This window comes from Geotrypetes seraphini, chromosome 1 (assembly GCF_902459505.1).
Source record: "Geotrypetes seraphini chromosome 1, aGeoSer1.1, whole genome shotgun sequence".
In the NCBI taxonomy this organism is placed as follows: Eukaryota; Metazoa; Chordata; class Amphibia; order Gymnophiona; family Dermophiidae; genus Geotrypetes; species Geotrypetes seraphini.
The window spans coordinates 123,020,192-123,044,756 of record NC_047084.1 but is presented as its reverse complement, the minus strand read 5'-3'; the positions used below and the strand labels follow the sequence as shown (position 1 = coordinate 123,044,756).

At 46.2% G+C, this 24,565-nt stretch overlaps 2 protein-coding genes and 1 long non-coding RNA gene across 3 annotated transcripts in view; 1 reads left to right on the top strand and 2 right to left on the bottom strand.

The window, feature by feature from the left end:
- The window catches only part of ARHGEF39 (Rho guanine nucleotide exchange factor 39), a 127,451-nt gene extending 126,507 nt beyond the window's left edge, over positions 1-944 (bottom strand). Inside the window, exon 1 of the mRNA XM_033937598.1 lies at positions 923-944. The gene's annotated coding sequence lies outside the window, so the exon portion shown is untranslated. The remainder of the gene's footprint in view (positions 1-922) is intronic.
- LOC117357288 overlaps positions 1-1,287 on the top strand; it is a 101,895-nt gene extending 100,608 nt beyond the window's left edge. Inside the window, exon 4 of the long non-coding RNA XR_004538780.1 lies at positions 1,006-1,287. This is a non-coding gene — a long non-coding RNA (uncharacterized LOC117357288). The remainder of the gene's footprint in view (positions 1-1,005) is intronic.
- On the bottom strand, positions 600-24,429 carry LOC117357271 (endonuclease domain-containing 1 protein-like). The gene is made up of 3 exons (XM_033937644.1): positions 23,397-24,429; positions 12,120-12,370; positions 600-1,448 (listed from the first exon to the last, which is right to left on the bottom strand). Exons 1-3 carry the CDS (start codon positions 23,437-23,439, stop codon positions 903-905), a joined length of 840 nt encoding a protein of 279 aa, XP_033793535.1. The 5' UTR covers positions 23,440-24,429; the 3' UTR covers positions 600-902.
- Positions 24,430-24,565: the final 136 nt, after the last annotated feature.

The following is a 24,565-nucleotide window of genomic DNA, read 5'->3' as shown; positions in this document are numbered from 1 at the left end:
GATAAAGGGGATATGAGGAAAGGCTAAAAAGGTTAGGGCTCTTCAGCTTGGAAAAGAGGCAGCTGAGGGGAGATAGGATTGAAGTCTACAAAATCCTGAGCGGAGTAGAACAGGTACAAGTGGATCAATTTTTCACTCAGTCAAAAATTACAAAGACTTGATGAAGTTACAGGGAAATACTTTGAAAACCCAAAGGAGGAAATATTTTTTCACTCAGAGAATAGTTAAGTTCCAGAGGTTGTGGTAATAGCGGATAGCGTAGATCAGTGGTTCCCAAACCCTGTCCTATAATGGAAGTGACAGGTATGCAAATCTCTCTCATGCATATTCATTAGGGATATCTTGAAAACCCAACTGGCTGGGGGTCCCCCAGGACAGGGTTTGGGAACCACTGGTGTAGATGGTTTAAAGAAAAGTTTAGTTACTGCAGATGGGCAGACTAGATGGGCCATTTGGCCTTTATCTGCCATCTTGTTTATATGGAGGAAAAGTCCATAGTCTGTTATTGAGAAAGACATGGGAGAAGCCACTGCTTGCCCTGGATCAGTAGCATGGAATGTTGCTACTCTTTGGGTTTTGGCCAGGTACTAGTGACCTGGATTGGCCACCATGAGGACAGGCTACTGGGCTAGATGGACCATTGGTCTGACCCTGTAAGGATATTCTTATGTTTTTATGAGATGGCACTTGAGTTTAAGACGATGGGCACTTGAGAGTTTAAATTTCAATGAGGAGATATTGGCTGCTTCTATGCTATCGTAATTGAGATTTTAAAGAAAGAATAAGGGTATTTGTATGCTGGGAAGAAGAAGGACGTACAATTTATGTTTATTTGAAAAGTAAGGGGTAATGAAGAATTATGAGTGTATGCGCTGGAGATACAGATAATTTGGAAGGTTCTACTACTTAGAAGAGTTCTCACCAGGGAAGATAGTGACATTTTCACCAAATTTTGCTGCTAACATTTCTTCCAACTCTGACACTGTTTTTGTTTGCACATCATAGGGTCTGGCATTGCGCCCGAGCCTGGCTTCCATATGCCATTCCCCATTCTTCAATTGACAGGAGAAAGCACTCCAGAAGAAGCTTGGGACATTGACTCGACCACGAATCCAAACACCCTCTTCTGGTGTAGTCCCTGAAGGGATGATCCCAGTTACCACATAAGCCTCGGAGCACGACGGGAGGATGCTGCTGCGTAGAAAGCTTTCATACTGATTCCATGATCCGCTGTTCAGGGTGGACTCTTGAGGTGCCATGTTGGTGAAGGTGAAGGTGGCAATCTGGGCTTCACTGCTATGGTGCTGGCTCGGGTTTAGGTGCCCACGAGAAAAGCCCGAGTTCCTATAGTCATTATTCACTGCCTGACTCTCCTCAAACTGCTCTAGATTGTTCTGGACCAGACTGGTAGAAGCCTGTTGCATGTCCGGTTTCTCTATTCCTGCAAGCTGAAAAGAAAATCTTTACTTGCAATGGGAAATTCATGAATTGATAAAAGAACATGTCAGAGAAAGCTTTGGAACGCATTACCAGAGAGGTTGTGGTAAGAGCAGATAACATAGTGGATACATAACATAACATTGTGCTTATTGACCGCATAACCAGAAGTTCAAAGCGGGTTACAAAAAGTTATAAAAGTAAACATGTTATATGAAATAAGATGATTCATTAAACAGTCAAATATTTAGAAAAAATATAGCTATTCTTATGTTCTTACAGGCCTCCCGTATAGGACAGCTGAGAGTTCTGTGTGTGGTGGTAACCTCAACTGAGACATGACCTTGTGAGCCTGATCCTTTAACAGGCTGCCTATGTGAAAAGTTCGCATCAAAGTTTGTGTGGGGGACGCTCAAGACGCCAAAATTGGCTCGCAACTAACAAACCAAAATGGGGTGAATATAATATAGGGTGCTCTCAGTGTGAACCCTCAGTGATAGGAGCACAGCTCCGACACTTCACTTCTGGGTCAAGGCGGTAAGCCTCCACCCACACACCATCATTGAGCACCCTGAGTGTGCTGAAATTAAAGGGACCTGAGTCCACTAAATCAAACAAATCAAACAATCAAAGTGAGTAAATTAAACTCAACACAAACAACCTGAGTGACCCCCAAACAAACCCTGCCAACCAGACCCCCCGACTCACACAACAAAATCAAAAATCACCATGCAAAAATCAAATGAACACAATACTTATCTGAAACTATCTCACAAACTGATAAACGCAAAAAACCGCGCCAGGAGAAGAGGTTCGACCGCGCTGGTTTCGGGAGGAGCCCTTCTTCAGGAACCTGACCCCCGACGGAACATGAACCTCTTCTCCTGGCGTGGTTTTTTGCGTTTATCAGTTTGTGAGATAGTTTCAGATAAGTATTGTATTCATTTGATTTTTGCATGGTGATTTTTGATTTTGTTGTGTGAGTCGGGGGGTCTGGCTGGCAGGGTTTGTTTGGGGGTCGCTCAGGTTGTTTGTGTTGAGTTTAATTTACTCACTTTGATTGTTTGATTTGTTTGATTTAGTGGACTCAGGTCCCTTTAATTTCAGCACACTCAGGGTGCTCAATGATGGTGTGTGGGTGGAGGCTTACCGCCTTGACCCAGAAGTGAAGTGTCGGAGCTGTGCTCCTATCACTGAGGGTTCACACTGAGAGCACCCTATATTATATTCACCCCATTTTGGTTTGTTAGTTGTGAGCCAATTTTGGCGTCTTGAGCGTCCCCCACACAAACCTTGATGTGACTAGGTTGCCTTTTTGTGTTTTTTCTACAGTAGGAATTTTGGCAAATCTGGAGTGTATTGTTGTTGTTATGTGAAAAGTTCACCAGGTGCCTGTTTTATAAAGGCATCCTAAGCACCTCTACAATCTCAGATCAAAGTCCAATAACACACAAATGTACACCTGTCCTAACAATGTGCAGGTACAAATGTATTTTATTCAATATGCACAAACCTTGAAACTCAGCCTCTCGTGGTCTACTCTACCCCAGACTCACCCACATGCAATATTTAAAGAAAATCCCTCATGTGTGTCAAAACATTTACATGATCCCTGTAATGACTTTTCACTTGGTATCTGCAGCCTTCAAAAAAGCTGGAGAGTAACAGTGTGAAGGAAAGACAGAAAGAGATTATCAACTTCCAAACTTCCTATGTTTTAGACAGTCACAATGTGACAAAAAACACAAAGGAAACCCACTGATGCCCCTGACACTGGTATCACAGGAGAGAGGTTATCACGGGGGGGGGGGGGGGGGGGAGGTTACTATTAATCTGTTATTATTAACTTAGGGTCCTTTTACAAGGCTGCAATAGTGATTCCCTTGCAGCAAATGTGACAAAGTCTATTTGGTTCCTATGGGCTTCATCACAATTGCTGTGCTGGAAATCACTACCACAGCTTTAGAAAAGAAGTGCTAAGTCTTAAAACCGCACAAGTTAGTATTAAAATAACCCATCTTAATGGTTATTTTAATACCCAATTGATGTCTTCTTCCCCCTTAAGCCCCAATTGATGTCTTCCTCCTTAATTTAAGCCCCAATTGATGTCTTCTTCCCCCTTAAGAACATAAGAATTGCCATTGCTGAATCAGACCAGTGGTCCATCATGCCCAGCAGTCCGCTCACGCAGCGGCCCTCTGGTCTAAGACCAGCACCCTAACTGAGATTAGCCCTACCAACGCACGTTCTTGTTCAGCAGAAACTTGTCTAACTTTGTCTTGAATCCTTGGAGGGTGTTTTCCCCTATAACAGCCTCTGGAAGAGCGTTCCAGCTTTCTACCACTCTCTGGGTGAAGAAGAACTTCCTTACATTTGTACAGAATCTATCCCCTTTCAACTTTAGAGAGTGCCCTCTTGTTCTCCCTACCTTGGAGAGGGTGAACAACCTGTCTTTATCTACTAAGTCTATCCCCTTCAGTACCTTGAATGTTTCAATCATGTCCCCTCTCAATCTCCTCTGTTCGAGGGAGAAGAGGCCTAGTTTCTCTAATCTTTCGCTGTACGGCAGCTTCTCCAGCCCCTTAACCATCTTAGTCGCTCTTCTCTGGACCCTTTCAAGTAGTACCATGTCCTTCTTCATGTACGGCGACCAGCGCTGGACACAGTACTCCAGGTGAGTGCGTACCATGGCCCGGTACAGCGGCATGATAACCTTCTCTGATTTGTTCGTGATCCCCTTCTTTATCATTCCTAGCATTCTGTTTGCCCTTTTTGCTGCCACCACACATTGTGTGGACGCCATCATCGACTTGTCGATCAGAACTCCCAAGTCCCTTTCCTGGGAGGTCTCTCCAAGTACCATCCCGGATATCCTGTATTCGTGCATGAGATTTTTGTTACCAACATGCATCACTTTACACTTATCCACGTTGAACCTCATCTGCCATGTCGATGCCCATTCCTCGAGCTTGATTATATCACATTGCAAATCTTCGCAATCCCCCTGCATCTTTACTACTCTGAATAACTTCATATCATCCGCAAATTTAATCACCTCGCTCATCGTACCTATGTCCAGATCATTTATAAAGATGTTAAAGAGCACGGATCCAAGCACCGAGCCCTGCGGCACCCCACTGGTGACGCTCTTCCAGTCCGAGTATTGTCCATTTACCCCCACTCTCTGTTTCCTATGCTCCAGCCAGTTTTTAATCCACCTGAGTATTTCACCCTCAATTCCATGGCTTGCAATTTTCCGAAGTAGTCGTTCATGCGGAACCTCGTCGAACGCCTTCTGAAAATCCAGATATACAATGTCGACCGGATCGCCTTTGTCTATCTGTTTGTTTACTCCCTCAAAGAAGTGCAGCAAGTTCGTCAAACACGATCTGCCTTTGCTAAAACTGTGCTGACTGGTCCTCATCAATCCATGTCCGTCAAGGTGATCAATGATGCTGTCCTTTATCAGTGACTTTACCATCTTTCCCGGTACCGAGGTCAGACTCACCGGTCTGTAGTTCCCCGGATCTCCCCTCGAACCTTTCTTGAAGATCGGTGTAACATTTGCCACCTTCCAGTCTTCCAGAATCTTTCCCGATTTGATCGACAGATTGGCTATTAGTTGAAGCAGTTCAGCTATGGTCCCTTTCAGTTCCTTGATGACCCTCGGGTGGATGCCATCCAGTCCCGGGGATTTATCGCTCTTAAGCCTATCAATCTGCCTACATACCTCCTCTAGACTGACCGTCAATCCTGTCAGCTTTCCGTTTTCGTTTTCAGCATATAGCCTGATGGGTTCCGGTATGCAGTGTACATCTTCTTCGGTAAATACAGATGCAAAAAATGTGTTGTTTGTCAGCGATTGCTTTGTCCTCCTTTAGCACTCCCTTTATTCCATGGTCATCCAACGGTCCCACCACTTCCTTTGCGGGTCGTTTCCCCTTAATATATTGAAAGAACGGCTTGAAGTTCTTCGCCTCCTTGGCTATTTTTTCCTCGTAGTTTCTTTTGGCCCCTTTTACCGCCTTATGGCACCTGCGTTGATGTTGTTTGTGCTTGTTCCAGTTTTCATCCGTTTTTTACCTTTTCCATTCCTTAAATGAAGTTTTCTTGTCTCTGATCGCTTCCTTCACCTCTACAGTGCGCCATGCCAGTTCTTTGATCTTTTTCCTCTTGGATCCCTTGTTGATATGCGGTATATATAGATTTTGCGCCTCAGTGACTGTGTCCTTAAAAAGGGACCAAGCTTGCTCTAGTGTTTTTACAGTGCTTTTCCTCTTCTTAATCTTCTTCCCTAACATGAGTCTCATCCCTTCATAATTCCCTTTTTGGAAGGTCAGTGTCATGGCTGTCGTTTTGGACCGATGTTTCTCCCTTACGTCCAGATCAAAGCGGATCATATTGTGATCGCTGCTTCCCAGCGTCCCTTCTACTTCTACATCTTGTGCTGGTCCTCGCAGGCCATTTAGAATTAAGTCCAGAATTGCATTTCCTCTAGTATTTTCCTTGACAAGTTGTTCCAGGAAGCAATCGCCTACATCATCCAAAAACTTGGTCTCTCTAATGCAGCCGGAGGTGCCTAGGTTCCAGTCTATTCCCAGATAGTTGAAGTCACCCATGATAACTGTGTTATCTTCCTTGCAGTTGCGTTTAATCTCGTCTGTCATTTCTCCATCAATTTCTTTGGACTGCCCTGGGGGTCGATAGTAGATGCCGATCTTCATTTCCAGGCCATTTGTTCCTGGAATTTTGACCCATAGAGACTCTAACTTATCCGTCAGTTGTGGCGTGTTCTCTCCAGCAGATTCAATTTCCTCTTTGACGAATATGGCAATGCCCCCACCTTTTTGAGCCACTCTGTCTCTGCGGTATAGTTTGTATTCCGGTAGCACAGTGTCCCAGATGTTTTCCTCAGTCCACCATGTTTCCATGATGCCTATGAAGTCAACGTTATCTTTTTGTGCTATGGCTTCTAATTCACCCATCTTATTTGTAAGGCTCCTTGCGTTTGTGTACATACACTTGAGTTTGCAGCTTTTTCCTTTCTTGCATTTCCTTCCCTCTTGTGTCCTTTTCGATTTTTCTTGCCTGTAATCCGGTGATTCTCTCCCTCTATCTTCCTCTGGGTATACCGGTTCCCGAACCATTGACTCTCTCTCTGTCGACTGTCGGCTTTCCACTTCTTCCTAGTTTAAAAACTTGTGCACTTCTCTTTTGATGATGCTTGCAAGTAGCCTCGTCCCGTCTCTGCTGAGGTGGAGTCCATTCTTCCTGTAGAGCTTGCTCTTCCCCCAGAACGTTGTCCAGTTGTGCACGAAGTAGAATCCTTCTTCCTCACACCAGCGCCGCATCCACGCGTTGACTGCTTGCAGCTCCATCTGCCTCTTCTCATCTGCCCTGGGTACCGGCAGAATCTCCGAGAATGCTATCCTCTGCGTTCTGGTCTTCAGCTTCCTTCCTAGCATCCGGAACTGGTCCTTCAATACTTCCCTGTTGTAGTTCCTATTGCTCACGTTGTTCACCCCCACATGGATCACCACCACTGTATCTTCTTCTTCCACACTGTTAAGGATCCTGTCGATGCGGCTCACTATGTCTTCTACCTTGGCTCCCGGTAGGCAGGTCACCAGCCGATCAAGTCTTCCTCCCGCTATGTGGCTGTCAACTTGTCTGATGATGGAGTCACCGACGATTGCTGTCCTCTCTATCTTCTCCTGATTCTCCAGCCTCAGGTCCGTGTCCCTAGTGTATGTCCATCTCTCCTGCCGCAGGTCCGTATCCTTCGTTCTTGCTACTGTATCACCCATTTCTTCCTGGTGGTTGTCTGTTGGGTGATCCATACTCTCTGTAGGTGTCTTTCGGCAGTTCTACTGTTGCTGGTGATTTTCCACGGCCTCCCTGTATGCCTCCTCTATGAACTTCTCCAGCTCTCGGACTTCTTCCTCGATGGTGTCTTCTGTCTTGTTCTCTGCTTCCTCTGTCTGGACGTCCTCTGCATCTCTGTCTCCCTCCTCCACTGCTTGAAGTGCCTCCAGTTCCAATATTCTGCCCTCCAGGAGTCTGACTTGTCTCTTCAGGCTCTTCAATTCTCTGCATTGGATGCATACTTGAGACCGCCTCCCAGAGGGGAAGTAGTCATAGAAACATAGAAGATGACAGCAGAAAAGGGCTACAGCCCATCAAGTCTGCCCACTCTGCTTACCCACCCCCTGTCTATGCCCTAATGACCCAATTTTCTTATCTTGACCCTCGTAGGGATCCCACATGGGTATCCCATTTATTCTTAAAGTCTGGCTTACTGTCTGCCTCGATCACCTGCACTGGAAGCTTGTTCCAATGATCAACCACTCTCTCTGTGAAGAAATACTTTCTGGTGTCGCCATGAAATTTTCCGCACCCTGAGTTTGAGTGGGTGCCCTCTTGTGGCCGAGGGTTAGACTCACTGGTCTGTAGTTTGCTGTCTCCATCTTTGCCCTGTGAATAGATCCCATGTGCCGATCCCATTTTGCCTTAAAATCAGGCACGCTGCTGGCCTCAATCACCTGTAGTGGAAGACTATTCCAGCGATCAACCACTCTTTCAGTGAAAAAGAATTTCCTGGTGTCACCTCGTAGTTTCCCGCCCCTGATTTTCAACGGATGCCCTCTTGTTGTCGTGGGACCCTTAAAAAAGAAGATATCTTCCTCCGCCTCGATGCGGCCCGTAAGATACTTGAACGTCTCGATCATGTCCCCCCTCTCTCTGCGCTCCTCGAGCGAGTATAGCTGTAATTTGTCAAGCCGTTTTTCGTATGGTAGATCCTTGAGTCCCGAGACCATCCGGGTGGCCATTCTTTGCACTGACTCCAGTCTCAGCACATCCTTGCGATAATGCGGCCTCCAGAATTGCACACAGTATTCCAGGTGGGGCCTCACCATGGATCTATACAATGGCATAATGACTTCCGCCTTACGACTGACGAAACCCCTTCGTATGCAGCCCATGATTTGTCTTGCCTTGGACGAAGCCTGCTCCACTTGATTGGCAGACTTCATGTCCTCTCTGACGATTACCCCCAAGTCTCGTTCTGCTCCCGTTTTTGCTAGGATCTCGCCATTAAGGGTATAAGACTTGCATGGATTCTGGCTGCCCAGGTGCATAACTTTGCATTTTTTGGCATTGAAGTTGAGTTGCCATGTCCTAGACCATCGCTCCAGTAGGAATAGGTCGTGCATCATGTTGTCGGGCACTGAATCTTCGTCTGTTGTGCATTTGCCCACTACATTACTCAGTTTGGCGTCATCAGCGAATAATGTTATTTTACCTCGAAGCCCTTCTGCCAAGTCTCTTATAAAGATGTTGAATAGGATTGGGCCCAAGACTGAGTCCTGTGGTACTCCACTAATCACCTCCGTCATTTCGGAGGGGGTGCCGTTCACCACCACCCTTTGGAGCCTACCTCCAAGCCAGCTCCCAACCCATTTCGTCAATGTGTTACCTAATCCTATAGAACTCATCTTGCTCAGTAACCTGCGGTGCGGTACACTATCGAATGCTTTGCTAAAGTCCAGGTACACAATGTCCAGGGACTCCCCAATATCCAGCTTCCCCGTCACCCAGTCAAAGAAGCTGATCAGGTTGGATTGGCAGGATCTCCCCTTAGTAAATCCATGTTGTCGGGGATCCCGTAGATTCTCCTCATCCAGGATCTTATCTAATTGTTGTTTGATTAGAGTTTCCATTAGTTTGCTCACTATCGATGTTAGACTCACTGGTCTGTAGTTTGCTGTCTCCATCTTGGAGCCTTTCTTGTGGAGTGGAATGACGTTAGCCGTCCTCCAGTCCAACGGGACGCTGCCTGTACTAAGGGAGAGGTTGAAGAGCGCGGACAGTGGCTCCGCCAAGACATCACTCAGCTCCCTAAGCACCCTGGGGTGCAAGTTGTCCGGCCCCATTGCTTTGTTAACCTTGAGCTTTGACAGCTCACCGTAAACACTGCTGGGCGTAAACTCAAAGTTACTAAACGGGTCAACTGAGCCAACCCTTGTCTGTAGCTGAGGGCCGAGCCCTGGCGCTTCTCGGGTGAAGACTGAGCAGAAGTATTCATTTAATAGTTGGGCTTTTTCCGAATCCTTTTCCACATAGTCTCCGTCTGGTTTCCTAAGACGTACAATCCCGCCCGAGTTTTTTTTTCTATCACCGATATACCTGAAGAAGGATTTATCTCCCTTCTGGATGTTCTTTGCTAGAGACTCCTCCATGAGGAATTTAGCCTCCCTGACTGCTGTCTTGTCCCCATTCCTGCGGTAAACCAGTTGCAAATGTCCCCATTCCTGCGGTAAACCAGTTGCAAATGTTTCCATTCCTGTGGATTTACTGCGGTGACCACGGTTTACCGTGGTAAATGGTCCCCGTGTCATTCTCTAGGCTAGGTTTCCAAAGGTTCCCTTCCTCACTAAGATAGTTCAATCCATAACCTGCTGAGTCAAAAGGACAGGGAGGAGGTTAAATGCCCTGCATGAAGAAGTCTCTAAAGCAGTAGCAACTGGTGTTTCCCTGGGGTAGAAAACTGTAAGCAGTCAAGTCATCATCCAGAGATTAAAGATATAAGAACAGAAGACTGCCAAGGTAAGAGAGAACCTTGCAGAGCATTCCTAAATTGTATTAATTTTGATGTGTGTCCAGATGGGACCTGAGGTGGCATTAGTTGCCAGAGTGTTTGGGCCTGGCTAGGAGCCAGCTCCATGAAGAGTACTGACTGGGACTCTACTTACCTGCAACTTGTACAAGTCTGCCAAATTTGCACAGTCCTACAGCCAGTGGCGAGCCATGCTCCCACACCCCCATTTTTGTAACTAGGTCTAATTATATAAAATGGGACCTGTGCCAAAATTGCACAAGTTAGTGGTAAAATAATATATCTTAATGGTAGCCCACATTAATAATTTTGCTCCTCAGTGGATTCAGTGCCAGAGCTGACTTTCCTGGAATAGCCTAATCTAAACTGGCTTATAGCAGGTTCAGATGTATTTGATATAACATCTCTTGAAAAACACAACTAGGCAGTTTGAAATACAAACAATAATTATAGGTATCTCAAAAAGGAGAGAAAATTGCCACTCTGCTATCATACTTGTAAGCCCAACACACCAGTGTCTGCTTCAGCCCAGAGTTATACCTCAAATATAATGTGAAAAAGATAAATCTTGAGGAATATTTTAAAGAGTTGGTGAGAAGACCTCATACATAAGTAGGAGGGAAGATTATGCCACAGTGCAAAGCCTGTGATGCTAAGCATTGAATCCTTAAATATTGCATCATGATTCCAGTATTTGTGGGAATTTATAAGACAGCATACGAGACCGTGGGTATAGTTCCTACAGAATCATGCTGCAGAAACAAAGGTGAAGAGAGCTGTCACTGTATGATGAGGGGTAAATAGTTGCATTTTAGTGACTCTTACTGTTCTTATCATGTGTTCAGCATATTTATTGAGAATGACACAGGGATAGGTACTTGCAATTAACCAGAGCAGAAAAGGGGACAGAGTCCACAGGACATGGAAAGAGCCTCTGGGGACAGGGACAAACTTTGGCTTCATGTCATTCTCTAAAAACTTGAGGCTAGTATCAATATGTAAAAACGCAACACATCTTAGACAACTGGCAATTGAAATCAATGATTAAAAAACCCGAAGCTGCTTTTGGATTTCAATTAACTATTGTTAAATGACATCACTTGTGTCTCATCTGCTGTTGATGTGGCAACAAGAGTCTTGTCTGCTGATCAGACTCTTATCATCTGCAACGTCCTTCCATCATGTGCCCAGCTGCTCAAGAATCTTACTGTTAATGCAAAAGATTCATCCATCGTTGCTGGAACATTTCCAATATTTAATACTTATTTTCCTGTTCATAATTTAGGTTCTCTTCTACACCCATGTCTGAACGACAATCCAATTACCTTCCCAGATAATGTAAAAACATAGGCAACTGAATCTTTGGAAAGGATGTACCAAAACCAGATCAAAACTGAAAGCTCTATTTGTGATTTATAAACAGCTGTACAGAATGTTGTCCCTTTATATACTTTATTAAAAATATTTAAAAATAAAACAATTAAGTGTTTCAGGCTTGTGCAAATGAGGACAGAGTCTGAGAGGACGGGACAGGGACAAACTTTGTCCATGTCATTTTCTATATATCAACTTGCAAACTTATGCAATTATCTGCCTTTCTTATCTCAGATTCAGGAAATTGCTAAAATCTTCTCTATTAGAGTAACCTGAATTTATTATGGACTAATTTATCAAACATTGAACCTATCTACCCATCCACTTTAATTCCTGAACTTATTGGCCTGATCTCTTGATTTTGTTATTGCCGAATTTTGTAATCCATCCTTGAACTTGTATAATACTAACATGACAAATGCAACAAAATAACCATTTTAGCCAGCAAGACCCTTTTGCATGGTGAAAAGTGCCCCAAGACACTGGGTCTGACCTTATTCATACCACAGCACTGTCTGCTTGCATAGAGAGAAATGACACTTGTTCATACCTCACCTTGCCAGTCAGTGCACGAAGGAGAGAAGCAGCAGCGCTGGGACTCAGCACAGCTGGGGTTGTTGCAACAACCCACCCTTCATTTCTCTCTACAAGGAACATTTTGGATAAGCTCATGAGGACAGCGACCACCTACCATTGGTTCCAGATACCAGTTACTGGAGGAGATGTCAGGTCTGGATGTGGTAGATTCTTCCAGGATATAAGCGGAGTAGATGGGGATGCGTCCATTCTGATCATAAAGGGTAGCGTAAAAATGGACACCTCGGAGACGCTGACAGATGCGGGCAGTAGTGCTGGAATTCAGCCCCCTGGGTTCCTCTCCCAGGTGGAAAGATCTTCCACATGCTGGGATTTCAGTGAACTTCTCAACCACCTCCCCTTTTGCTGTCAGGATTATGAGAAGCAGAGTCAAAGAAACAAAAGTGTGCATCAGAATTTGCATCTCCATCCTTAGGACCTATTCCTCTCTCTGGTTTATGCTTTCTAATAAGCATGTCTCCTTCCCCTGTTCTTTCAGCTGTGATAATTCCCAGGCCCCTCACTATCTCCTTTCTCTGTAACACCAGCTGGGATAATTCCCTGTCCTCATGCGAGTTTGTTTCCATAGACATGGCCATAAGGTGATAACCATTTTACAGGACAACCTGGGGTTCTGGGGCAGTGCTATAGAGACCAGGAGTAGCCTGGAGCGGTACCGTACCCTCCAGAGCAGCCTGGGGGCTTTAGGACTGTGCAGCCTGAGGGATCAATGCAGTTCTGTAAACATAGCAGTGACCTGAAGGCTCAGAGAAGGTGCTGCTCACAGCACTGCTTTATACCGAGGAGAAGCATAGGAGAACACAGTAGCAAACCCTGCCATGCAGAAGGACTTGTGTTGACTTCTACCTCAGGTTTTCCATTTCTGGGTTCAGTTTGAAGAAAGGCAGAATTCACAGACTCCTGAGGCGGGAGTCACAGTCATAGAAAACAGTGCCATATAGTTGTAAAACCCAAAATAGCAGTGGTACAACTGCCTCAAGAAAGCATGAGGTGACCTGTAAGAAGCAGCAATTACAGTCCTAAATATGGTTGTATAAGTGCTTCAGAAAAGCCTTGGGAGGCAACCCTGTGATGGATTTTGGTCAAGCTTAGAACACAGTCAGGATTTTGTATACAGAGGTTTTAACAGCAGGACAGTTTTGTGTTTGCTATTTTTGGTGAATTAGGTATAATGGGCAATGTTTTGAAATGATTTCAAGCTCCTAGAGCAGTCGTCTTCACTACAAGGCCTGTGAGCCAATCGCAGCCCATGGAGACCTTCTAAGCAGCTCTTGTTGAAGTCCGGGGCACCATTTCCTCCCCTATATCCCTTGCGGGATCTAATCTAATTTCACTCTTTGGGCTGCCAGCAAGTAAACATGCTGCCTGCGGTGACCCGGAAGCTTTCCCTCTGCTACTGCTTCCTGCCTATGCAGGAATAGGAAAGAGTGGAAGTGGGAAAGCTTCTAGGCCATTGAAAGCAGCGTGTTTACTTCATTTATGCTGCCAGAGCCCGAAGAGCAACTGCTGGGAAGGGTGAGCAAGCACTAGATCAAGGGGAGTGACTGCGGGGATGGTTACTGGAAAGATGCTGGTCCACGGGGACGGGGAGGAAAGAAAGCAGTATGAGACTGCTGAGGGAGGGAAAGGGGAGAACTGAAACACCAGACCACATTAAGGAAGAGGGGAAGGAACAAAAGGAGATACCTGACCACAAAAAGCAGGAAAGGGAAGGAGAGAGATGTCAAACTACTGGAGGGGTGAGGGAAGGAGATAAAGATCAAACTACTGGAGGGGGAGGAAAGGAGAGAGAGATGCCAGACAATGGAAGGGAAGAGAAGTAGAGGGGAGATATACTAGACTATAGGAAGGGGAAAGGTAACGAAAGAGATAGTCTACTGGAGGGGAGAGAAGCCAGACCAGGGAATTGGAGGAGAGAGATTCCAGACTAAGGTTGGGGAGAGGGGAAAGAGAAGGAAAGAGCTGCCAGACCATAAAGGGGAAGGAGGTAAGGGATATGGCAGACTGTGGGAATGAGAGGAGAAAGATGTCAGACCACTGGGATGGAGAGGAAGGGAGGAGGGAAGAGATGCTGCATAGGGATGAATAGGAAGGGGGGAGGGAAGAGATGCTGCACTGAGATGGAGAGGAAGGGGGGATAGAGAGGGAAGAGATGCTGCAGAGGGATGGTAAGGGGTGGGGAAGGGAAGAGAAATGGGAAAAAATTATGTTTAAGAAAAAATGGGAATAGGGGAGGGTATACATAAGAAATTGCCTCTGCTGGGTCAGACCAGAGGTCCATCGCGCCCAGCAGTCCGCACCTGCGGCGGCCCATCAGGCCCATGACCTGTACAGTGATCTTTGTCTGAACCCTTAAATCCCCCTTGGTCTCTATCTATACTCTCTCTATATCCCATCTCTACCTCTATCTGTATCCCTCAATCCCCCTATCTTTCAGGAATTTATCCAATCCTTCTTTAAAACCCCGTAGTGTACTCTGTCCTATCACAACCTCCGGCAGCGCGTTCGTGTCCACCACCCTCTGAGTGAAAAAGAAATTCCTAGCATTGGTTCTAAACTTGTCCCCTTTCAGCTTCTCCAAGTGCCTCCTTGTACTTGTGGTCCCCAATAGTCTGAAGAATCTGTCCCTGTCTACCTTCTCGATGCCTTTCATTATCTTGAAAGTCACTATCATGTCTCCTCTGAGTCTCCGCTTTTCCAGGGAGAAGAGCCCCCAGCCTTTCTAACCTGTCTGCGTATGAAAGGTTTTCCATACCTTTTATCATTTTCGTTGCTCTTCTCTGAACCCTCTCAAGCATCGCCATGTCCTTCTTGAGGTACGGCGACCAATACTGGACACAGTACTCCAGGTGCAGACGCACCATCGCCCAATACAGCGGCATGATGACTTCCTTCGTCCTGGTTGTGATACCCTTCTTAATAATACCCAACATTCTATTTGCTTTCTTTGAGGCTGCTGCACATTTTAAGGTTGCTTTCCCCTAGCACCGATTCCCCCATTTTGTAGCTGAACATCGGGTTCTTTTTCCCTATATGCATGACCTTGCATTTCTCTATATTAAATCGCATTTGCCGTTTATTTGCCCACTCTTCCAGTTTGTTTAGGTCCCTTTGTAGGTCTTCGCATTCCTCCGCGGTTCTAACCCTGCTGCAGAGTTTTGTGTCATCCACAAATTTTATAACTTCACACTTTGTCCCCGTTTCCAGGTCGTTTATAAATACATTGAACAGCAGCGGTCCGAGCACCGACCCCTGCAGAACACCGCTCGTGACCCTCCGTCAGTCCGAGTATTGGCCCTTCACCCCAATCCTTTGTTTTCTGCCTGCCAACCAGTGTTTAATCCATCTGTATATGTCCCCTTCCACCTCGTGGTTCCGCAGCTTCCTAAGTAGTCGCTCATGGGGTACCTTGGGGAAGGGCAGAGAGGGGGAGGAGATACTGCATGTGGATAGATGGCAAGGGAAGACATGGAAAAGTAGATTTGAGGAGGAAGCAAAAAAACTGAATTGATGTAGGGTAAATAATGGAAGAGAGAAAAACAGCAAACAGTTAAGGCGGCCCTAGAAACAGAGTTTCCAAGTTTATTAGTTTTTAATATCCCGACCATCAAACAAATGTCTGGCCGGTTAACAATAAAATTTAGAGAGGCATATTAAAAAAAGAAAAAAAAAAAAAAACACAGAGTGAACATAGATGACAAAGACTAGACAGACTAGAAGGTGAGGGTAAGAGGGGGGGAGGGAAAAAGTTACATAATTTAGAGTTAAGAGCACAGAGGTTCAACCAGAGACTAGGAAAAGTTGATTAGAAAAATAAAATCACCAAAGGTAGGAAAAATGATTTTATTTTCAATTTAGTAATTGAAACATGTCAGTTTTGAGAATTTACATCTGCTGTCTATATTTTGCACTGTTCAGGAAGAAATGCATTTATTTCTATTTCTCTGGTGTTGTACTGCATGCAGAATCTTGCATCTTAGGGTTTCGTTTGTGTATTATTTGTGGTCCTGTATTTGCATGGAGGGCCATAATCAAAAGATACGTCTAAGTCCAATTTGTATATAGAGCGCTAGTCACCCAAAGTCAGCAGTGGGAAAAGGAGAAATTAGGTTCTTACCTGCTAATTTTCATTCTGTTAGCTTGTAGACTTGTAGTCCTTATGAATGGATAATATGCCTCACTGCTACCAGCAGGTTGAGACTGAGATCAAACTTGTATATCAGTACAGCATGCCCCTCTTGCTACTCCAGTTTGCTGAATAGCCAAGCAGAACCTAGGAAATTTCTTAACTGAAAACCAGTAAATGACACTTCAAACAGGAGTGTAAGAAAACAACAAACATCTTTAAACAACTGTTGGAACATGTATAGAACTTGATCCTGGAAATAAAACATCCCCATAGCTCACCAGATAAGATAGCTGAGCCATCACCGCAGTTCTTAATTCTCCCTGGCCCTAGAAAAATACTAGAACTTGCAGAAAAATTCAAAATCTGCACGCAAGCAAAAACCCGCAAATACTGCACAAAGACAGGCAGGGTGGGGTACTATACCAGTCTACAAGCTAACAGAAAGAAAATTAGCAGGTAAGAACCTAATTTCTCCTTCTGTATCACTTGGTAGACTGGAAAAGTCCTTACAAATGGGATGTACCAAAGCAGTACTCATCAAGGGTGGGACCCCCAAAGGGCTGACACCAGAACACATTCACCGAATACCGAGTCCCGACGTGTGTGAACATCCACACGGTAGTGTCTGACAAAGGAATGCAGAGAAGACCAAATCGCAGCCTTGCAACTATCCACTGGAGGCACTAGAGAAGACTCAGCCCAAGAAGCTGCCTGACCCCTAGTGGAATGAGCCTTGAGAAAGTCGGGAACAGGCTTCTTCTTCAGAAGATAAGCGAAAGAAATAGTCTCCTTGATCCAACGCGCAATAGTAGCCTTAGAAGCGCCATCCCCCTTACGAAGACCTGCTATAAAGACAAAGATGATCTGATTTCCTGAAATCCTGGGTCCTCTGCACATAAGAGCGAAGGACCTGACTGACATCTAACTTGCGCAGCTGTCTCTACTCAGAAGAGCCCTCCAGACAACCCAACACCAGGAGGACTACAGATTGATTGACATGAAAAGGAGAAACCACTTTTGGCAGAAAGGAAGGAACAGGCCTCAAGACAACCCTGCAGCTCAGAAACACATCTAGCTGAAGTAATGGCCACAAAGAAGATTGCCTTAAGAGTAAGATCCTTCAATGAGCAGTCGCCCAACGGTTCAAAAGGAGGGCGCACTAGAACAGACAGAACCAGATTCAGATCCCAAGATGGAATAGAGGGTCGTATGGAAGGCCTGAGCAACTTGGCCGCCTGCAAGAAGCGAATCACATCAGGAATGGCAGTCAAATGCTGACCTTTCAAGAATCCCTGAAAGGCTGACAAGGCCACAAGCTGAACCCGGAGAGAAGACCAAGCCAGTCTCCTATCCAGGCCATCCTGCAGGGCAGTGCAAAAAGAAACCACTCCACGCACATCACACCACTCCTCAAAAAGATGCCAAACCCTCACATAAGCCCGAGAGGTGGAAAGCCTCCGGGACCCCAAGAGCGTTGAGATCACTTTATCTGAATACCCCTTCTTACCTAGGCTACCCCTTTCAAGAGCCAAGCTGTAAGACAAAAGGGACCCGGATCGAACATTGTAATAGGACCCTGAGTTAGAAGGTCGTCCAAGAGAGGCAAAGGAAGAGGATCCACCACCAGATGCCTCACCAGTCGAGGTCAATCCAGAGCCACCAAAACCACGAGGCCCAGATGGCGAATTATGTGGAGAAGAACTCTGCCCACTAATGGCCACGGAGGGAACACATACAACAGCCCCTCCGATGGTCATGGCTGAACCAGAGAAATTGGCCATGACTGTCTCTGCGACGAATGAAGAAGCAGGGCATTTTGGCGTTGACACTTGTGGCCATCAGGTCCATGAGGGACTGACCCCAAGACTACACTATCAACTGAAAGGCCACGGGGCTTAGACACCACTCTCCAGGATTTACTAGTGACGACTTTGGAAGTCCACCTGAATATTCTCCACTCCAGCTATGTGGGATGCTAAGATCTCTTGAAGATGCGACTCTGCCCAGGCCATGAGCAAAGTCGCCTCCTGCACTACTAAAGTGCTCCTGGTGCCCCTCTGGTGATTGACATAGGCCACCGCTGTGGCATTGTCTGACAGAACCCCGATTGACTTGCCCATCAGAAAGGACTTGAAGGCTAGCAACGCCAGACGGATTGACCAAGAAACCTCCTCTGTGGACCAGGTGTCCTGAGCTGAGTGACCGAGACACTGAGCCCCCCAACCGAGAAGACTGGCATCCGTGAGCAGCATTGTCCACTGTAGCTGATCTAGACTTGCCTCTTATACAAGATGGGGGGGTCTGAAGCCACCAGCGAAGACTTCCCCGAGCTAAGCCTGGAAGCAGAAGAGTGATCCATACTGTGCCTCTGAGGCGACCACCTCCGAAGAAGAGCATACTGAAGAGGACGCATGTGTGCCCGCGACCACCTCACTACATTGAGGTAGGCTGCCATTGACTCCAAGACTTGGAGGAAATCCTGCGCCCGAGGACACCGGGATGCCATAAGCAGGCGAATTTGAGATTGCAATTTGCTCACCAGGGCCTCCGGAAGGAAGACCTTCCCCAAGGAGGTGTCGAATAGGACCCCAAGATATTCCAGGCGCTGAGATGGAGACAACCGGAAATTGATTAAGACGACATTGTTTGAAAAATTCATTTCCTAGTGTGGTTGTGTCATTATGAACTGTTATTCTAAATAAAAGTTTATATAGTATTTCTTAAAGAATATTTGTACTTATAAGAAATATTTTGTACCTTTTTATTAGCTTGTATTTACTGATTGTCCAGTCTTTTTTGGTGTAAACTGCCTAGATATCAGTCAGTTATGGCGGTATAGAAGAATAAAGTTATGTTATGTTATGTTATGTTTGCAAGGTTGACTACCCATCCCAGCGACTGCAGAAACTCCACCACCCGAGCCATGACCCGAGTGCTCTCTTGGAACGACTTGGCTCGAAACAACCAGTCGTCCAGATAAGGATGAACAAGAATGCTCTCTTTGCGCAATGCCGCCACAACAACCACCATCACCTTGGTGAATGTCCGCAGAGCCGTGGCCACACCAAAGGGAAGTGCACAGAACTGATAGTGTTGCCCCAAGATTGCAAAGTGCAGGAAGCGATGATGGGAGACCCGAATAGGAATGTGTAAGTAGGCCTCGGTCAGAACGAGAGATGACAAAAGCTCCTCCGGTTGATCCACCAGAATCACAGACCGCAGAGTTTCCATGAGGAAGGAAGGCATGTGAAGAGCTCTGATGATCCCCTTCAAATCCAGGATGGGTCGAAAAATCCCTTCTTTCTTTGGCACCACAAAATAAATTGAGTACCAACCTGTGCCCCACTCCAGCGGGGGAACTGGAACCACTGCATGAAAATCCAACAATCTTTGAAGGGTCTGGTGAAAGGCTTGCTGCTTCCACGCCACCTGTGAGAGAGAAACGAGAAAAACGGTCTGGCATGGACCGGGCGAACTCCAGAGCAAAGCCGTCCCAGATCACTTCCAGAACCCACTGATTGGATGTGATGTCTGCCCACTGTGGATAAAAGTCTCTCAACCGGGCGCCCACCGGAAACAAGACGGGCGTCGGCAAAGAGTCATTGTGCAGGATGGGCTGCAGGGGATCCAATGGGGGCGCTACCCGCACCTCGGCGGTCCCCACGAAAGGACTGCGTGCGCTGGAAGAACCTCCCTCTTGAGAGCCCAGGAGATTGAAAAGAAGCAGCCCCTCGACTGGAGCAGCGCCGCCTCGAGCCAGCGGCCTAGGCCTATCCTCAGTCAAACGAGGCACTTTAGAATCAGTTAGAGTCTGAATCAACTTGTCCAGGTCCTCACCAAACTTTGTCAACTTAACTTTGGACGCCGAATCCGCCGACCAAGCGTGAAGCCACAAGGTACAGCGTGCTGCCACTCCTAAGGCCAGAAACTTGGCAGAAGCTCATAAGAGATCATAAATGGCATCCGAGAGATAAGCAGCACCCAATTCAATTTTGGCAAAGTCCCAATTCTCAGGTTTATCATCAAGTACATAATGGGCCCAATGAAAACACGCCCAAGCCACCAGCCTGCCACACACAGCTGCTTGGACCAACAGAGCTGTCACATCAAAACTCTGTTTAAGGAGGGACTCCAACTTACGCTCCTCCGAGTCCTTCAAGGCCGCACTGCCCTCAACAGGCACGGTATGCCGCTTACAAATGGCCGAGACCACAGCATCCACTACAGGCAACTTCAGAGTATCCTTATCCCCTTCAGGAATGGGATACAGGCGGGCCATGGAGCGCAAAGCGAAAAGGGGCTTCCAGCACCTGCCATTGAATGAGCATGATGTCCCGAATATCCTGATGCATAGGAAAAGAGCAGGAAGCAAAGCAAATCCTCCTAAGCCAGGGGACTACCATAGGCGGGGGCTCCGACATGGGGTCCTCAAAGTGCAAAACCAAAGAGACCTGAAAGATTAACTCGTGGAGCTCTTTCTGCTGAAAAATGAGCAGCACAGATGCATCTTCTCCGGCTGGGGGTGCTCGAATCCCTTGCTGGCGGAATCCGGTCCCCCAAGAGGATCCTGGAATTCTCTCCAAGGGTCCAGGTCCTCATGCTCCTCTGGGAAAAAATCCTCATCCCAAGAGACCCTTGGGCGTTTGGATGAGAGAGGAGTAGAGGGGGGCAAAACCACTGCTGTGTGGAGTTGCACCAGGGAAGATGTTGAAGGTACCCCCTCCCCCTGAGTGGACACGGAACATCCTGCCGCCAGCACATAAGCTTTACAAACTGCTAACATAAATTCAGGGGGAAAGACCCCCAGCAGCCCCAAGGGACTCCCTGCCCCAGCAGGGGACTCTGACATACCTTGCCCCTGTATTTCCAGAACAGGGGGAAGGTCACCTGAGGTAACTGAAACAATGAGGAGGTACCCGCCGAAATTGGACCTGAAACCGCCAAAATCGGAGCTCCTGCGGCCTGTCGTGTCTAAAAAGCCTCGGACCTTCCTGACGCTGAGGCACCGACCGACAAAAAAAATGGAATCCCTAGCTGAACCGGCGGTCAGGGAATCATGTGCTCCCTGACCGTCAGCGGCTAAGGAACCACCCATGTGGGCGTTGGGGGAAGCCCAGCCTTCCCTATGATCTGAAGCCGAACCGTGACGGGGTGCCCTGGCCGCCAGCATCCGCTGCCAACGAGGCTTCCCCACTGCTCCGGCCTGCACAACGCTTGCACAGGCTGGCCACAAGTACCTTGCACCTGGAGCACTTTTTCCCTTTAAAAGAGCTCATTGTGCTGAAAACCGCCCTAGCTGTAAAGAAAGTGCGGTTAGTTGAGAAAAAACACAGAAAAAAAGGCAGTTATAAAGGGAAATGAGCACACCTCAGGATTTTTTTTGTTATTTTTTTTAACTTAATCAGAACAGACTCCATGGCTCTCAAAGCTGGAGGGCTGACCAACCAGGGGGGCCAGGCCGCCTGCATAGGCCAACTACAAACATATGGGGAGGTGGAGGATGGTAGGGGGAGGGACCCAGCACGAGACCCGCCGGGTTTAACACCCCCGAGGTCGGACGGATCCCCAAACAGGACTCGCCCAAGTCTATCCGGCACAAAAAGGGGAACCAGGAGTCCACAAAGTTCCAACAGTGCTAAGAGGGGAGCTGAAAAGTCTTATCAACTGTTATCGGAGACTGAGGAAAACTGGAGTAGCAAGAGGGGCATGCTATACTGAAATAAAAGTTTGATCTTAGCCTCAACTTGCTGATAGCAGTGAGGCATATTACCCATTCGTAAGGACTATACCAGTCTACCAAGCGATACAGAATGTCTGTCCATTCTCAAAAAGTATGCCCAAAATATTTTTTTTCCTAAAATCGTCTATCTGTATGTCCAGGCGTTTGATTGTCTAGACCGCCACTATGTCTATCTTTGTACCACATTCTCGACCAAAAATTTGTCCAAGTCCCAAACATCCAGAACAAGACCTTTTGAATGTGGGAGGGGCAAGCATTGTGATGGACTGGCCAACCAGTCATAGCAACAGAGGGGCACCTTACAGGGCAGTACTATAAACTTCACAAAAAGGGTGCCACATAAACATCTCACCAGAACTCCCTTACAGGTTATTGTGAGCCCCCCAAAACCCACTATACCCACCTGTCTACAACCCCAATAGCCTTTAAAGCTGCAGGTAGCCCCTTTATGGCAATACAGTAGGGCTTTGGGGGGGCTCATATTTTTCACCATGAATGTAGTGATTAGAATGGCTTATGGGCCTGGGTCTTTCTCTCTATGGTTCACTTGTCCACCCCTAGACTACTTAAGACATCTGTATGCAGCTCTACTAGGATTTCCTATGCCAGATGCTGATGTTCCAGAGGCAGGTATGTACATTTTTATTCTGAATTTTGTGGGGATGCAACGGGGTCAGTGAACATGGGGGGAGTGTTTGGGGGTCTTTACTTTGTCTCTGCCGAGGTTATCTGGTCACTTTGGATACCTTTTGGGCACTTATATGTTGTGAGTTAGACAATGTAAAGACAGGTATAAGTTTCATCTAAGAAGTCATGTCAAACATTCGATTATCCCTGCAGGACGACGACTAAGGCCTGCATCCCGCCCTAACCACTCCTTCGGAAATCCCCCTTTCAGCTCTGGGCAAACAGTGGGATTCAGAGGTCTAAAAAGTCCCTGGATATGTCCAAAAGCCGTTTCAATTATCAGCACTTGGATGACCTGTCTTTTAGGATGACTAAATGCCAACGTGGACGGGTTTTTAGACGTGTTTAAGTTTTGATTATGAGTCCCATAGAGTTTATCTGTGTTCTGCATATGTGATGAAGGCCAGGTATTCTGGTAGGAATGAATGTCGAGAAGAATTATTGGTGTCATGGCCTCAAGTAGGACCATATTTGTTGGCTCTTTCACTCCTTTTGGACCCAAAATGGTCCTCGCTTAAAAATTTGTGAAGACCATGGTCCAAGAGAGTAAAAATGCAGGGTATTCTACCAGAGGCATGATCCCACAGGGCTCTCCTCTGTCTCCTATTATGTTTAAGTACTCTTTGGGAACAGATATGGCCCAGCTAATGTTACAAAACCCATCTATGCAAATGACATCATTGTCCCTCCCACTAGATCATGATAAAAATAGAAAAATGTACGGTTCTAATAGACAGTTGGATTTGTACACATAAATTGAAGCTTAACAGGGAGATAACAAAATTTTTGTTGATTGGTTGGTTACTTCAGTTTACCTTTCAGAACTGGTGATGAATGTATATCAATTGTCTGTTGCATTGTTACTGCAGGACTCGTGAGCTGACAGGCGAGAAGGCACCGGCAAATGCGCAATACGGGTAGTGCCTTAAAATTTAAAGAGACAGTGCACTTAGAATCTGTCTATACTGGGTTTCATGGATCTCGCCCTCATGTGAGAATATATACCCGTGTCCTCAAAGAACATGTGCTACAAGTAAATAAATATCCTTGCTATCTCAGCTAAGGACTTGCAGTTAGTGAATTGGGTGCCTTGGACCTGCCCATGATCCTTTCTCATGTTCTCTCTGTTTGCAAATGCAGTTGAGGACACAGATAGCAAGGCAAGTTCAACAGGAGAAGCTTTTTAGCTCCTTGAAGGCTGGACCATGGACTTAGGCACTGAAAGCATCAGAATCAATGGATGTCTAGATATAGTAACATACTGGGAGTACACTGGCATCAAAGAGGTCTTCATCTCCCTCGCCTCCTCAAGAACTGTATTCCTTTTTGAACTGAATTACTGAAGAGACTGCTATACACAGGAAAGGCCATGCATTCTGAGCTCTGGAGTCTGAAAGGTGTTACATCTTGCTGTTCTCAAGTGATGTCTTCCTTTTCTGTGCTTGATCAATCTTACTGTGAAAAATGTAAACTATTCTTGCCTTTGCCATTTCTCATAAACATTGAACATTATAATAAAGCTCAAATCTGCCTCCACCACCATTCCTAATTCTCTCAAGCATGCATCCATCTGAAACTTGAGTTATTTTACAAAGCTTTTTATCTTATCATGATATGAACACACATAGTTCAAAGCAAACAGTTTTAAAGGTTTGAAGGAAAGAGCAATTTTTCAGATGCACGGTCATTCTGTACGTGCAGTTCCAGCCCAGCAATTCTCAGAGAGCAAACTTGTTGTTTTTCTATTGAAAATTTACATAGTTGGATGGAAAACATCGGTGTGAGTTCAAAACTTTTTCTGTAGAAGCAGCATTCACATAATTAAAAATTCCATGCTGTACAATTACTTTACTACACTGATAGGGAAGAAACCAATTCAAATAAGACCCCCTCAAGGCGCTACTTGCACATCACAAAATGAAGAGGTCCAGCGGCAGCGGGTGATGTCACTTCTGGTCATGGAGCTAGTTTAAAGCAAGCAAGG